This window comes from Juglans microcarpa x Juglans regia, chromosome 6S (assembly GCF_004785595.1).
Source record: "Juglans microcarpa x Juglans regia isolate MS1-56 chromosome 6S, Jm3101_v1.0, whole genome shotgun sequence".
NCBI classification, from domain to species: domain Eukaryota; kingdom Viridiplantae; phylum Streptophyta; class Magnoliopsida; order Fagales; family Juglandaceae; genus Juglans; species Juglans microcarpa x Juglans regia.
Window position 1 is genome coordinate 4,794,798 of NC_054605.1, and position 17,203 is coordinate 4,812,000.

The 17,203-nt window shown below is 34.7% G+C and overlaps 2 protein-coding genes across 2 annotated transcripts; one reads left to right on the forward strand and one right to left on the reverse strand.

The window, feature by feature from the left end:
- Window positions 1-5,785: 5,785 nt before the first annotated feature.
- On the reverse strand, window positions 5,786-8,498 carry LOC121236847 (probable UDP-arabinopyranose mutase 2). Its single transcript, XM_041133327.1, has 4 exons — window positions 8,042-8,498; window positions 6,743-6,993; window positions 6,494-6,662; window positions 5,786-6,373 (listed from the first exon to the last, which is right to left on the reverse strand). The coding sequence occupies exons 1-4, from the start codon at window positions 8,363-8,365 to the stop codon at window positions 6,041-6,043; spliced, it is 1,077 nt and encodes a 358-aa protein (XP_040989261.1). The 5' UTR covers window positions 8,366-8,498; the 3' UTR covers window positions 5,786-6,040.
- A 7,866-nt stretch (window positions 8,499-16,364) lies between these two features.
- LOC121236848 (putative vesicle-associated membrane protein 726) lies at window positions 16,365-16,781 on the forward strand. The gene has a single exon (XM_041133328.1). The coding sequence runs from the start codon at window positions 16,380-16,382 to the stop codon at window positions 16,779-16,781; it is 402 nt and encodes a 133-aa protein (XP_040989262.1). The 5' UTR covers window positions 16,365-16,379.
- The last annotated feature ends 422 nt before the right edge of the window (window positions 16,782-17,203 follow it).

The window sequence follows — 17,203 nt, forward strand, 5'->3', positions numbered from 1 at the left end:
ATTATATTATAATTTGATCTTTCCTTTTAAGCTTGCGTCTTGTTGTGTTTCTTCCAACTCCCTATGGATCGACACCCTGAACTATACTATAACACTGCGTACTAGTTTGGGTGTAATCACGTTTCCTCGTCCCTTGTTTCTACCTCCTTCATAAAGACTTCAGGAGGATGTGGTGGGAGGGTCCCATCACCGCATTCCCGTGTCTCTACTGTTTTTACACTTTTCTCTCCTTTCCTCAATTCTTGCACGTAACAATCTCGGGCAAGTACCTGCTCGCCACGCATCTTGCCAATTCCCGCTTTCGTGGGAAAATTCATTTTCAAATGGTATGTGGATGTGATTGTCCTCAAGGCATTCAATGTTGGTCGGCCTATTATGGCATTATACGCTGATTGCATCCTTACCACTAGGAACTCAGTCAGGGTAGTGGTGAGGTAAGGGTCAGTTCCCATCGACACTAGTAGCATAACGAACCCCATGGGTTGAACTGCATCTCACGTGAACCCCTTCAATGTGGTTGGTGTTGGGCGAAGCTGACTCATACTTAACCCTATCTTCATGAAAGCATCCTAGAATAGGATGTCTGCCGAACTTCCATTATCTATCGATATCCTCCGCGTCGTGTAATTTGCTACCAGCATTGTTACCACCAACGCATCATCCTGTGGGTATACTACCCTTCAAGAGTCCTCATTGCAAAAAGAAATTGGGGGCGAGGTTTGTACCCGTGCCTGCTTGATAAGTCTCTCCACGCAGTATATTTCCTCATATCTTGCCCATCTTGCATAGGCCTTTCTTTCCGAAGAGGATGATCCACCACCCGCATAACCCCCAGCTATGGTACGGATCTCTCCAAGAGGTGGGTTTCTTTGATCCGTATCCTACCTGGGTCGTTGATTCCTTGGTTCATGCGATCTCCTTGCCCTCTTAGGTGACTCTCTCCTCCTTGGGCTCTCGCTCCGTCTAGGCTTACATTCATGCCTCCTATCGTCTAAACATCATAGTGGAGAGGCGTTCTTAGGGACAATGCATTCTAGCTCCTTGTTACCCTTCATCTTCTCTATTTCTTGTTTGAGTGTGTGGCAATCCTCGATTTGGTGACCATTCGCCCTGTGGTACGTACAATAACTTTGGGTCCACCACCCGCGGTCCTCATCACGCCTAGTTCCTTTCACCTTGTCACTGTCCTATACACTAGAATAGTGTACATGGTTGCTACTGTATCGCCTTGCATGTGTCTCTTGCTTCCCCTTATACTGACTCTTTCTCGACCTTAGACCACTTTCTCAAACCTTCCTAGGGCCTTCCTTCGATGTGCTCTCCTCTTTCCATCCTGGTCTAGCGGTGAGGGCGATCAACGTATCCTCGGCGTTTACAAAGTTATCTGCTCGGTCCATAAATTTCTACAAAGTGGAGGGGATTTTCCTCGCCAATTCAGCCATGAAAGGTCTCCTTGGCCAAATTCGCCCTATTAGTGTGGCCAATATGATTTTCTCATCTTGGTCATCGGTGATCATTCTTTCCCTATTGAACCGTGCCAAATATGCCTTTAAACTCTCATCCTCCCTCTACTTTACAGTTAATAAGTACGTTGTTGGCCTCCTCCTCCATCGGCTAGCCATGAACTGAGTGATGAACTACCGGCCTAGTTCCTCACAATTCTCAATGGAGCCTAGCTGTAGTGCTTCGAACCAACCCCGAGCTGCTCCCTTTAACATCAAAGGAAAAGCCCAACATGCAATCTCCCCTGGAAATCCATGGAGAATCATGTGGGCTTTAAAAGTCTCCAAGTGCTCCACCAGGTCCTTGGAGTCGTCGTACATATCTATCAATTGGACGTTGAATTTCGATGGTAACGATACCACCATGATCTATGAAGTGTATGGCAAGTTGGTGCTGGTCAGTAGCTGATCAACTGAAGATGAGGTTCCTATCTTCTTGGTCATTTCCTTGTATTTATCCATCAGGCTGCGCAGATCATGATGCATCTTCTTTGTCACCTCGTTCTCCTGAGGGGCATTACCAGCGCCAGTGCTGTGAACCTCCATCTCTACCCTGTCAACCTGACTGGGCGTCGTGTCTTCTCCTAATGGCCCATTCTTTGCCTTGAGAACCTCATTCTCCTTTCATAATGACTCAACTTATGTGTTGATGAGTGTATGAAAGTACATTCTGAATACCCTATTATTGGACTAAAATGCTAAAATGTGAATAGAAATCATAGGAATTAATGTGTATTCTTGAATTGAGTTTCTATTTACTTTGGGATACTCCTAAATAAATTTTTATATTTGATTTCAAAATCTATAAAAGATAAGTCAAAACTCAGTCAAATTCAAAGGACTTTCAAATGAGCAAGACGTTGGAACAACCTAAGAACTTTCAACAAGTGTGGGACTCTTCAAATAAGGATAATGACGGGGTTTGAGAGTAATTCGAATCTAGAGAAAAAGTCAGTCTGAAATTTGCTAGAAGACAGCTTGGACATACTTTGGTATTTTGAATGTATCCTTCCACTCACACATCTGATTGATGCGATTCATGGTGCGTTGGAAAGCTATCTTAAAGGAATACAAATTTGTATCTAATAAGGATTTCTAAATTCAAACTCTTGAAGCGTTACGTGGCTACCAAGCTGAGTCCTAAAATTTAGACTATTTTTTATGCGGAAATCATGAAGACACTAGAGTTTCTTTACTACCCTATATAAGTATATGATTAGTACGAAATTGAGGAGTTTTTTCTGGAGAAAGGAGACGGCTCAAAACTTTTGAACAAAGAGACGAAATTAATTTCCATTGCTGTCGTTTGCTTTATTTTTCTCTTGAAATTTTTGTTGTCTATTATATTTATGGGTAACTAAATTCTCAAGAAGGGTTATGGATGAACTTGCACATTAGATTGTGTTTTTAATTTATTTTTAATTTATGTATTTGATTTTTAATTACTAAAACTCTTTCATTTTATCATTCTCAATTCATTATTGATGTTTTCTTCTCCGAATAATCATAGAATTTATTCTATTTATAGATTCAATCATGTTTTTTCTATTGAATGGATTAGCCCTTTGATTATGTTTGGATCAATTATTTATCTATATTGATTTAATTCTTTGCTGCAATATCGCTTCCTGAATATATTGTCGTCGTTAGATTTTCTCAATAGTGATAATAATTTACGTATTTTAAAAATAATGAATGATTTTTCAAAGGGTTACATTTGGTTTAGTTTTGGTTTATAAATCTATGCATTCCGATTGGAAATTTTGGGAATTGAGTCTCTAATTGAGTTATTCAATAAATTAAGAATAATTAAAATACTGGATTTGTGCAAGAGATTCCCGATGCTTTACTGTTCGTCAAGTTTGAGTACTTTTTTCGTTAGTCACTTTGATTCACATTGATTTGCATTTAAAATTAATCTTTGTTCTCCATTAATCATTTATTATTTCTATTTAGTTTCTTTATTCCTTCGGCTATTTTTTTAATTTGTCTCTTTGTGGAATCGACACCACAAAGCTGTGTTACAACTCCTGCGTTATTCTTTGGGCGTAATCAGGCGTTGAGTCTCCTCACTACTTCTTCCATTTCCGCTAGCCTTCCTTCCATGTTTCGCAACGTCTCTTCCCGATCTCTAGTTGCCTGAGATCAAGTGGTGGTGGGCATATGAAAAGCACGCTGATTATAAGATAACTAAATCCCACAAACGGCACCCACTGTTTAGAACGTGTTTCACTGCTACGCACTCCTGATCTCCTGCAACTAAAGAGTAAGATGGCTTGGGGGGTTGAATTGGGTCCCTCTGATACCTAAGTCAGTAACGATATGAGTCTTCTTAGAGCAAATTATTCCAGAGCTCTTCATTAGCGTACCTAGGTTCTTTAAATAGAGGACTTGCCTTTTTGGGATCTATCTTACCCACTATTTGAAATTCGAACCCCGGAGCCTTCAGGTTATCCACTTATTTTGAATGAGTGAATATCCTAATTGGTCCAGGATAAGCAGGTGGGCGTTCTTATCTTTAACAAACTAGCCTGAGCTTTAATGGGCCAGGGGGTTTGAGTCTTGAATGGCGTGATTTGTCGAGCCCCATAACCCAGGCCCAGGGTGGTTCCCCGCGAGCCCTTATGGATAATATTAAAGCCCTTCTACCTGGGGTTAAACTATGAAAAATGGTTGACCAAGTAGCTTGTCCAGGGTTTTTTCTTCCCCTTGTGATTTTGAGGAAAAAATAAAAACAAATGAGCGATAGTTTAGTTTTTGATTGATGTCATTTTCATTCATTGTTTTTTTTTTTTTAACTTTGTCGAGCGGGGCGATTTCGTATAATTTTACAGTAGCCAACGACGAAGAAGTTGCACCAAGGGTAATTTATACACTGTTAATCCCCCGTACTGCAACTTCCCCGTGGCAAAAGCAATTTCCATTTTACAGATGACAATGTCACAATGCTAGAGATACAGGCAAACCAACAAAATAAAAACAAAAATGTCTTCTCTGCGTACTTTAGGCACGTTTGGCCTTTCTATTTTGAGCATCTCCTTATGAGTGATTTTTCAATTTTTCATGACACTTTTATTCGCTGTCTCTTTTGGCATTGTGCTTTACTTCCAAACGTCGTCCTTAGCCTATGCATGTGTTCATTGGCTTTCCTGTCACTAACATACAAATCACACGCCGCAAATGTACTAATACGCTTGTTGTCCATCCATGGTAATATAGGAATCTTCTTATCCTTTTTCCATGAACATGATCGCTCAAAGTTTTCTGAAATTTGTAAATAACACAATAAGAAATACAAAAGAAATCTGACATCCAACTGTATCTGCATTAGGGCTCGTAAATAGTTTGTCTTGCCAGCAACTACACCATGTTGAAGGAAAAAAAAAAGAAAAATACCGAAATCTAACGGTTCTCAGGAGACAAGTTTCTGGGCCAGCCACAGCCTAGCATGTGGATCATATTGAGGTAGTTTCTGTGTAGTTGGGAAGCACATGGAACATGCATTTCAAAATACAAGAAACAACTAGATTATCAGCAACGTACGACAAATAACACTGGCAATATATATATATATATATAGAAAGAGAAAATATATTTATAACTGTGAATTGTGTAACCACTAAGTGAATAAAATATGAGACCTATATGAAAAAAATTAATTTTTTAATAGTAAACTCCACTCTTTTACAAAGCGATTACGCGGCGTTTATGTAATTCACAATTATATATAAAATTACTCTATAGATATATATTATATATATATATATATATCTGCCATTGTTGAGGCAAATTTTGTCAGATTCTATTTATCATTGGTTCAGTCGATGGGCTCCTTCGACAAGAAAAGAAAAGAAACAGAGACCGAGGAAAAAGAAAAGCTTTTGTTTTTTTTATTTTTTATTTTTCCTTTTTTGTCAGTTGATAGATCAGATTTAGGACAAGTTTTAAAATGGGATTTGAACTGTTGGGATTGTCTTCAATCCAACCTGCATGCTCCAAAAGATTTACATAACTGTCTTCCATCTACTTTCAGCTGCAATGATAGAAACCACAACCGAGAAAGATAGAAAACCAGTTAATTCTGCCGCAGGTTTTATAGGGAGCATCCCACCAAAAAGCTCAGCCATAAACTTTTGCATTATATTAGAAAGCATCTCCCATGATCTCAATTGGGGCTCCTTGGAAACCATCCCGCAATACTCTAATCAGTTGGTAGGTTTTTCACCTCCGCGGTAAAAAATTGAACGGATAAGATACTCAATCAGGAACCAAAAGCAAACGAATGAACCAACCAAATATGCCATTAACATTCATGAAGACCATAATCTCATCATTCTCCAATAAAATAGCCAAGGCACAATCTATAAACATACATAATCCATTATCTTTTATTGTTCTAACGTCATATAGTACCATGCTGAATTGAAGAATCCCCCCAACAAGCTAAATAAAAAAACTCAACTATCTTCAATGCAAAAGCTTTGGATAAAGGTAGAAACCTAGGGCTATCAACAGTGATAGCAATGACAGCCAAAAATCTATTTTGCAGGAACATTTGGTACAGCTCCTTCGGAAGGGTTTTGCTCATCCCAAGCTTCAATCCATGTAACCATGGCATCAGCCAGCTTGCTAAAGTATTCATCCACCTTACCAAGTTTAGCCTTGACTTGCTTGGAGATTTCAACGTAGCATTTCTGCACAGTGGTGCAATCCTTTGGAAGGATAACAGATTGGAAGAACGGAATCAGCTCTTCTTGCCAGTAGATTCCCTTGTATTCTTTCTTCAGGTTCACAAAAGGGTTACTTGCCTTGCTGTGCCAGATATATGGCAGACCAGTCTTGACTCCAAATCCCAAATGATCACATATCACCTGCATATCGTTAAATCAACTTGTCTTGAGTGCAGCTTAATAAGAAGGCATGAAGGCATAACATAGAAACGAAAAGAAGTATAGAATCATGGAAAACAAAGACAGTATTAAAGTAGATACCTTCATGCACCAGCCAGCCCACATATCATCATAGCGTCCAATTGGCTGGCCATCACCCATGAGTCCAAAGTACATTGCAGGGCCAATCAATTCACGGTTGAATGCCAGGTTCATGCCACACATGGGGAATAGAGTTCCCTTAGGTATTGTCAGAACTGCATCCACATATCTGACAAACAAAGGCTTTGGATAAAGAGTTCTGTAAACAGGAAACAGAGATTCTTGTATGCAGCAAAGGATCTTTCATACCTTGTGTTTCTCTCAAGTGGCTTGACAAGCTGGGTGGGAGCATCATAATCTGGGATATTGAGCCAGAGACCATGAGAAACAGCTGTTGGGGCACCTTCACGTAGACTGAATGGATACCCACGGACAAAATCTGCACCTTCTCGGTATGGGTCATACAGGGTGTTGAAGAAAAATGGAGTTGATGGAGTCAGAAGGTTCTTTATGTGCTGCTCAAGTGCATTAATGTCCTTCCCAGATGGATTTTTAGCAACCTGCAAATCATACAGAATAAACACTTGTGATCCAACTGAGTGACCTTGAACTCAAACTGGACGAAGATAGAATCCTAATAATAAAAAACAAAAAAAAAAAAAAAAAAAAAAAGGATCAAACAGGACAAAACAATGTGTGATTCCAAATCATGGTGTGATATGAGGATAAAATCCATTGGCAGATGTCAATAGGTAGTGTGCCTACTGCAAAATGTTGACATCTGTGCCCTAAGGTGCACGATAAAGTTTAATACTTGCAGAAAACGAATGGTTATTTCATTAAATCTTGATTTAGTTAGAACACAAAAGAACAAAGACATCTCTGCTACATCTCATTCACTGCCTAACTTAAATAAAACAAGCTAGATAATAATTTTCAAAGTAAATCTAATAGATAGCATGGAACTGAAAATCCAAGAATGTCTTTGCAGGAAACATAACTGGCAGAACGCCATTAACATTCTAAAACTCCTTTAAACATACAGATCCGGCCACACCGACGCATAACCTGTCAAGATCGCTATCAGAAAATAAGAAAACAAGAAAAGCGATCCTATTGTGAAAGACATCATCATAAAGTAACGAAACAACAAATGTCATTTTGATACTATTCCAAATTATTTCATTATATAGATGTCATCAAAAAACAACAACAAAAATCCCATCTCCAACTCTTGCAGATTCAGTTTATTGCTAAGACTCCCTAACAGATACGTGCACCCGCACCAGAATTAATCTTAATAAACAATGACTTCATTTCAATTTATCTAATTTATCTTTATACCCAACTACCTCACATAACTAAAGCAACGGAAGCACCAAACCCAAAAAACTCAAACCCGACAAAAACCCAAATTATCAAAACCGACCATAAGCCAGTCAAATCAGAATACAACTATTCAGAACAGGACCCAAAATTCAACCAATAAATTCACAATAAGATCCAAACTTCCTCTCCCTAATATCATAAACCCCAATCCAAAACCTCTCAGAAACACAAGACTACAGTTATAAGAACAGATCTAAATATTTCGAAATAAACACTTACAAAGCAATCATCGTCGATTGTATAGATGTACTTCTTCTTGGAGACCATGTAACCGAAGCAGCGGCAGGCGGAGTCCTTGAACGAAATGCAGGAAGCTTTGGGACCCAGAATCCTGTTGATATCGTTGCGGTTGTGGAGCTCGTAGTCGAAGCCTTCGGGGACTTTGATAACCTTCGACGGGTCCCCATCCTGGACTATGATCAAGTGGTAGGGCTGGAAGAACGGCCTCCACATCTCCAGGAAGTCAAGGTTCCGAATAGTGGGGATCACGATGTCCAGCTCATCCTTCAGCAGAGGTGTCGGAGAGACTGTGGTTCCAGCCATGGTCAGAGTGAGAATAGAGAGATTTCAAAGGCAGCGCCGCAGCTATAAGGAACTTTTTATTTGGCAGGCTGTGTAGTAGAGTTTTGGAAACACCAGGAAAAGGTCAAAGCATTTTTCTGGCATAGATGGCATATAATTAATAGAAAATGATTTATATATAATATTTTTAATAATATTTTACATAATTATATTTTAAATGAGTATTTTTATAAAACATATTATAAAAATAACATCATTTTATAAAAATACTCTCATTTTATACAATTATGCTACAGGTACCCGTCGTTGGGTACTCGTTACGGAACCATCTGACATGGCATTAGCCACGTCTACTTTATATTATTATTTAAAAAAAAAAAAGAAGAGTCGATTTCAAAAACTCTCACCTAGGTGCCAAACTCAATTTCAGAAATCCAGAGTTTTTGCACTCTCAGAAAGAAAAGTGAGTCTGAAATTGCTCCCAGAGTTTTCGCACTCTCACCTTGTCTTCATCATCTTCGTGCTGTCTTCATTGGCCATCTGAGCAACAGGCATCAAGTGAGTGACGTCGTGGATATGCTCTGTTTTACGCATTTTTCTTTTCTATTTTTCTTTATCTTTGGCACCCCATGGAAGGAATCTAAGCTTTTTTATTGTGGGTATGAGCATTCTTTGCTCTGTTTTATGCAATTGAAAAGAAAAGCGAGGATTCTGAAATCGCTCCCAGAGTTTTTGCGCTCTCACCTTGTCTTCATCGTCTTCGTGCTATCTTTGTTGGCCATCTAAGCAACGGGCATCAAGTGAGTGACGTCGTGGGTATGCTCTATTTTATGTTTTTTTTTTTTTTCTATTTTTCTTTATCTTTGCCACCCCATGGAAGGAATCTAAGTTTTTTTGTTGTGGGTATGAGCATTCTTTCCTATGTTTTATGCATTTGAAAAGAAAAACAAGGATTCTGAAATCGCTCCCAGAGTTTTTGCACTCTCACCTTGTCTTCATCGTCTTCGTGCTGTCTTCATTGGCCATTTGAGCAACGGGCATCAAGTGAGTGACGTCATGGGTATACTCTGTTTTATGCTTTTTTTTTTTTCTATTTTTCTTTATCTTTGGCACCCCATGGTAGGAATCTAAGCTTTTTTGCTGTGGGTATAAGCATTCTTTGCTCTATTTTATGCATTTTGTTTTCTATTTTTCTATATTTTTGGCACCCCATGGAAGGAATTTAAGCTTTTTTGCTCTGGGTATGAGCATCTTTGCTCTGTTTTATGCATTTGAAATTTCTATTTTTCTATATCTTCGGCACCCCATGGAAGGAATCTAAGCTTTTTTGCTCTGGTTATGAGCATTGTTTGCTTTGTTTTATGCATTTTTTTTCTATATCTTTGGCCACCCAGTGTGACAAAGGCAACACATGAGAAAAACTAATTGGTTTATTCAACCCAGAGCCATTCTAGAATTGATGCACGAAAATTTAGCAAGTAGTTTTCTGTACATTTGATTCCCCTCGAGTTCATCCAAGTCACATCTTATAGCTACTACCTTACTTCAGAATAGAATTGTAATTAATTACAAACCCACTTTTTCTTTTATTCTTATCTGCCAATTAGAAAGAAGAGAATCTCTAGGCCCTAAATATTCCACAGTGCATGGTAATGGATACCTCCTTTGTTGTTCTAAGTCTTTTGACTTCAGTAAAAGAGATTTAGGACTCAATATTTCTTGAACTTTTTTCCCCCTTTTTTGCTTTCTGGTCATACTTTGCAGAAAAAAGTTCCATACAAGTTTGATGCATATCACATGAATTCAAACCTGCAATCTCTTTAGTCAACTTGGATTTTAGCATAACATCATCAGGTTACATACATCATAATAATGCAGCCTATGAAAACAAGATTAGGAGGGGTTGTACTTGCTGTCAGAGCTCGCCTTTGTACATATTTTTAGAACAAATTACAAAAAAGAAAAAACTAAAAAATCTTTGGTTTCAAATCAGGGTTCAATGGCATCAATATGTATCTATTACATGTCACAATTATAAGCAACTATGATACATACTATGAAATATATGAACTATATATCTACTCAGAGAGAAGCATTAATAAGCTTTAAAAAATGAAGAGAAATGATAAGTTTAAATAACTAAAAAAAAAATTAGGCCATGGTGCCAATTTTCAGATGTGTAAAGTTACAATAATGGTGGTGGGTGCCTCTCAATGGTTATCTGATTCCATAGTGAGTTTCCCTCTCATATAAATATATATATATATATATATATATATTGTGACTGTGTTGTTTTCTTTGAATAACAAATCATAATCATCAAAAACGTCATTCAAACACTTAAAACTGATGCCAAAACAAAACCAACACATTTTTTCTTTATTGCTTTATTGATCTTTTTTTTTTCTTTTTTATTTTTTTGAATAAAAAATAACTTGTCGAATTATACAGTTCATCTCCTCTCACCATGGGAAAAAGGGAAGAACACTCATCTCCCCAAACACCATCAAGCTCAAATCCCCCAATCGTGGTATGTTATATTTTTTTACAAATTTTCTTTACTTTTGTGTTGAGTTGATATTTATTTCCAAAATACATGAATAACTTGTGTAATAACATGTTAGGAACCCATTCCACACTGATAAAAACTGAAAATAAAAACAAAAATAAAGTTCTGACTAACACAAAAAAATATACATAACCAGGAGTAGTTTAAACTACACATTCAGACTAAGTTATAACATCACCAACATATAAACAATTTAGATACACATAGCAACTAATTTCTAACACTAATCCCAAGTCACTTCTATAGGCAAGACAAGTGACATGCTACAACAAATGCAAAAGCCCAATACACCCGGAGTAGTTTGCGTTAACGTCTAATGATTCTCCTACCTTTTGGGCGAAGTAATAAGGAATTCCGACTATGAATTTTTTCTTCCAGTATAGTTGTTGACAGTCATTTCTGATCATAATTTTAGTTAGAATTACATTTTTATATCAACGAAAATCAAATAATTGTATAGACATATGAGCCGTGTCTCATAACATTTATCAAACATTAAATATTGTCTAATGAGTTCATTCGAACTATTATATAAAAAGGTAGAACCACCTATACGCCTTATTTATCATAACTGGTTATTTCTTTAAATTGAATAGGGTTTCCAACAAAATGTTTAGTTAATATGAATATTAAAGTATTAATAGCATCTTCTAATGGTTGACCATCTTCTGTTTTAATTATTTGCATTCTTTAATCATATTTATATTGATTTAATATTTTATTTCTTTGTTCGCCTGAAAAATAATAATCCCATCAACCTTTTAGTTGGCTAATAAACCTGTATCAATAATGTAAGCCACTTGATGGTCTGTTTTCTCATTTCCTTTATAAATATTACCAACCATAATCATTTCTTGAAAATGATTTAATATTTAATGTTCAAATAATCTATTTATGTTCTATTCATATAGTACATCTGGTGAAAAAACAGATCTTACTATATGTTCTCTTTCTTCAAATTGCATATCCGGTAGAGTTGGCCACGGATACCAATTTCGAGTAATGGAAACATGATATTTAGAATCTTTAGCAGAATATTCATTAACAGGATCTCCTATAATCTTTTTTACTTGGAAATCTATATTTTTAAATTGGCTTTCGATATTACTAATTTTAGAATCAAATAATAAGATAGGTGAGTTTGTTTTACTTAATACATTAATATGAGGTTGTTTTAATGAAGTAGAAGAAGTATTAGATATATTTAATTTTTCTAACTTATTAGAGATTTGTTCTAACAAATCATTTATACTCTTAGAAAAAATAGTTTTCCAATGAGATGGAATTTCATGGGGAACAAATAATGGAGTTTCTTTTGCTTCTTTAACAGTAGGATTAATATGAGATAATTGGGTCTCGATTCTCTCTAATTATTCACTCATAGTTTGTAAAAATAAATTACTATAATTATTTTGTTTAATTATATTATTTGTGCTTTTCATATCTAATATAGAATTATGTTTCTTTATTGTGCTAAGACTTGAGTGCCTCTTTGGCTATATTAAATGGCTTCTAAGGGAGAATATTCTTCATAAACAATTCGATCATTTTCTTGTTTAATTCATTGATTAGTGGTTCTATTTATGGTTGATAATTGATTTGATTTGTAGATTTCAAACTATGTGAAGAAAGGTATATTATCATGTATTTCTTCTAAGTACTCAAAATATTTCTCTTGAATATAATCTTGTTCAATTTTTATAAAAGTTGAGATAAATAATAATCGTTTTTGGTTATTTTCTTCTTTCATATAATCATGTTTAAGATATTATTTATTAATATTAAAATCTTCTTTACTAAGAATATATATTTGAGCATCATCTCCAATCACTTGTGGATATGTTGGAGATGAGAGTTCTTTTATTTGGTCAAGATTATGAGAAGTAGATGGTATACTAGGATTAACTGTATACACATGTGTCAATAATGTTTTTAGGAATAACTTCCCTAATTTGGATTTCTAGGTTCTGAGATCTATTCTATGAAATTGAAGTAAGAACAGATCTACGTGTATGATAACTAAAGGGTACCAGTGAGGAATAATGTGAAAAATGATCTTCTAAAATGTTGAAAAGCTATTTGAATTAATCCGTCCGTCTTTTGATCTATATATTCTAGATCATCTGTAGTATTATTTTCTATTTTCAATAATAGAGTTATATTATCTAACTCTCATTCATTAGAAAGTGTAATTTGATTCCAATGAATATGTTTAGAAATTTGTATACTAGAATCTGGTGTGTTAGATTGTAATAATAATGTATAGTCTTTTAGACTAATAATAAGGGCTTGTGGCTCTAACATCGTTTTCATAAGTTTATAATGGATCCTATAAACTACATTTAATGGATGTGATCCTTTTATCATATGATAACCACTTGTTTTAATATTTAATATTAAAGCATGTAGGATATTAATATCAAATAATGAAAGGGAATAATTAGGATAACAATTAAAATAAACTGGACTTTGGAATAGGTTGGATTCTATCATACCAAGTACTAAGTCATGAAATTTATAATGTCTTCTATCTCTTAGACAAAGTATACTCTTCTAGTGAATGGTTTTATAGCAACTTGTACTAGTCTAATATGTATGCAAGAATAATTTTGTTCCTTATGATGTTTAATAACATCTTTTGTCAATAATTGTGTTGATTCATAATCATCATTTAAACTAAGTTTTTTCTACTGTTTTAATTGCATAATTAGTAAGAAATGATAATTTTGAAGAAAAAGTGGATTGTTTATAAATTTTATTTTTTTGGAACATTAGGAATTGTTTAATCTTGTAAATTTCTTTCTATAGTTAATATATTATAATCATCTTGATTGATGTTATCAGGTTCTATATGTATAATAGAGGATCTGGATGAGTCAAATCTGAATAAAGAACTCATTGAGACAGAATTTTTTTAAATAATGATTTCCTATATTAAAAGAGAATAAGTAGATCAAAATCTTGAGGGAATATCACCAAGACCACCCTTACAGCTTCCTAGCATAAACGAGCTTACCAACAGATTTTTATTTTTATTTTTTTGTCTTACCAATACAAGATTCTCAATATACTCCATTTCTTTTTATATAGTCTATCGTTGTTAAAAACATGTATCAGTGAATTGTTTTTTTTTTTTTTTTTGTTTTTTTATTTATAAAGCAATGATAATCAAATGATTATGTGTTCTTTTAATCTCATCTTTTTAAGAAATTGCAATGATCATTCTATTCATCTATTTTCACTTGTCTATTTAAAAAGACTAAATATTTATTAATCATTTCTTCCTTATCTTGTTTTATTAATTTTTTTTTTTTTTTTGTTAAGATCCTTACTCTTTCCATTATTATTTTTAATTCAAGTCTTGAATTATAACATAAACATTTTAAATTATAAACATCATGATAACTAATGCTATGAGCAAAATAATATTTCATATCAGAAAAATAATTTATATAATATCTATATAATACCAACAACCAATGACTCTGACACCAATATTTCTAATATAAAACTATTAATAATTTTTTATGCTAACTGATGTGTAAGACTTTCATATCGGTAGTATACTAAGGTGCGGTTTGGATTCGGAGGAGACTTGAGGGGATTTCAGCTCATTTCGTACGGAAAGTAATATTGAAGATGACTTCAATATTTTTGAAATCGTTTGACGGAAAAGTCTTTGATGTGTTCTCATATAAGACAAAACCCTTCTGACCGTTACTTTACTTTTCGACTGTTTCCATTACACGAGTGTAATGAAGGCGAACGAAGCTCACCCACCCTTTCACCCAAGCCCGAAACGCACCCTCATCTCGATGCAGAGGTCTTGAAATCCCTCACCCACCCCTTTCACGCACCCTTCATCTTCAGCTCATTACATAATTGAATGATGTTATATGTTATAATTTATTATCATTGACCATTTTTTAAGCATAATTATATATAAAAATTTATTTTATATATATTAGTATTATTTAACGATTTTGGAAACAATTAAAAATTCATTTTTAATACAATTTTTATTAATCAATATTTATTTGATATTTTACAAAATAAATTTGTTACAAAAAAATATTGTAATCCGGAAAATAGTATTATTCACTATATTAAAAAAATAAAAATAAGTTAGCTAAGTAATAAATTATTATTAGTTATTTATAAATAAAATAAATTTATTAAAAATACTATGCAATAATTTGTGGGACCCACATTTATCTTATCTCAATTTATCTCACTACTATTCACAGCTCATCTCAACTCACTCAACTCATCTCACTACTATTCACAGCTCATCTCAACTCATCTCAATTCATCTCCGAATCCAAACGACTCCTAAGAGTTTCAAAAAACCAATTTTCTGATATATATTTTTCTAACATTAGTCCTGAAGAAATAAATTACAAGATAAATTTAGACTTTTTCGATTATTAAAATTTTTTGTTGAGAACTTTATTTACTTCTTCACTTAAAACAATACGTTTGATTAATCTTTGCGCAATTTTAGAGAAGGTTTGAATAGTGAGTTGAATTGAGATGAGATAAAATTTAAATAAAATATTATTATAATATTATTTTTATTTTAAAATTTGAAATTTTGGAATAAGTTGAGATGATTTTTTAAATCCAAACAAGACTTAGGGCCCGTTTTGAACTTGAAAGATACTGAGATCAACTCAGTTCATTCTAATTTTAACTTCAGTCTAATAGCTAAACACCAAACTCCCTAATTACTAAATATTAGTTAACTCAAAATCTCTTTACACGTGAAACTCACAACCTCTATCAACTCAATATCTCTTTACACGAGGGATCACAATATTTTTCAACTTTTCATGAATAAATCTAAATTTATATTAATATCTAAACATATATAAATTCATCTTAGGTAGATCTCACAAAAATCACTCTATCATCTCAACTCACTATTATTAATAAAGAACTCAACTCAACTCAACTCAATTTAACATTCAAACCGTCTTTACTTAGAGCATCCGCATCAGTTTCTTTAAAGTACTTTTCATCTTCAAATTTAACCAATTTTATCAAAAGTTGGTGCACATTGAATTAGCTAAACCCTTTTCATTTAAAATATAACCTAGAGTAATTTCATCTTTCTTTCTAAATATGAAAAGTACTGTTGGAAGTCTAAATGAATTGTTTATTAATTTCGCTCCACTCTCCCACGGCTCTCTCTCTCTCTCTTCTTCCTCTCTCTTTCTCTCTCGCGTCTCTTCATTTTTTCTCTTCTTCTAGTTTTTTTTTTTCTCTTCTTTCTCTTCATCTTCCCTCTTTATCTCAAGAAGCATTGGTTTTGCAAGTTGGTAAAATCCGCGACAGCTTCGCTCCGAGATGTTTGTAGGTCGGTATGCAAGCCATTGATATCGAGTTTATCTCCCTCCGAGACTTTTCTCTCTTTTTTTGTTTTCATTTCTCTTTCCTAGGGTTAGGGTTGAGGTGATCAATTCGATGGGGCAGCAATTGTTAATCTATAGCTTCGTGGCTAGAGGGACGGTGATCCTGGCCGAATACACGGAATTCAGCGAAAACTTCATCAGCATCGCCTCGCAATGCCTTCAGAAACTCCCTGCTTCCAACAACAGGTTCACCTATAACTACGACGGCCACAGCTTCAATTACCTCGTCGACAATGGCTTCACTTACTGTGTGGTTGCTGTTGAGGTTGTTGGGTGGCAGATGCCAATTGCCTTCCTCGAGCGAATCAAGGAGGATTTCACCCAGAGATATGGTGGAGGAAAAGCTGCAACAGCAGTTGCCAATAGCTTCAACAAGGAGTTTGGGCCCAAATTGAAGGAGCAGATGCAATATTGCGTAGATTATCCAGAGGAGATCAACAAGCTTTTGAAATGACCAACAGCCATCTTCCCGGTTCTTTATATAATTTCGTATTGAATCAGGGAATTTTTTTTTTATGGATATTTGTAAAATAGGACTTGGCTTTTGAGTGTTTGATGCTTTTCTTGGGAAATCTTGTTGTTGATTTGGTTGGCACGATTTGTAGGTCTAGATCTGGTCAATTTTCTTGCGATTACAATTTGTTGATTCGGTTCCAAGTCTTATTTTCAACTGGTGTTATAGTCGTTTGTTGTTTCCTATCTTTTCCTATCTTCCAAACAGAGGAAAATAAAGAAAAATAAAAGATGTGATCACTCTCTGGATGAACCACTGGGTTTCCTAGTTTCAACTTTGGATTAGATTTATTTACTTTCGTTTGATATCTCTTTTGTTTATACTGAAAACAAAGTTGGTTTTGATGTTTTTTAGTTGCATTT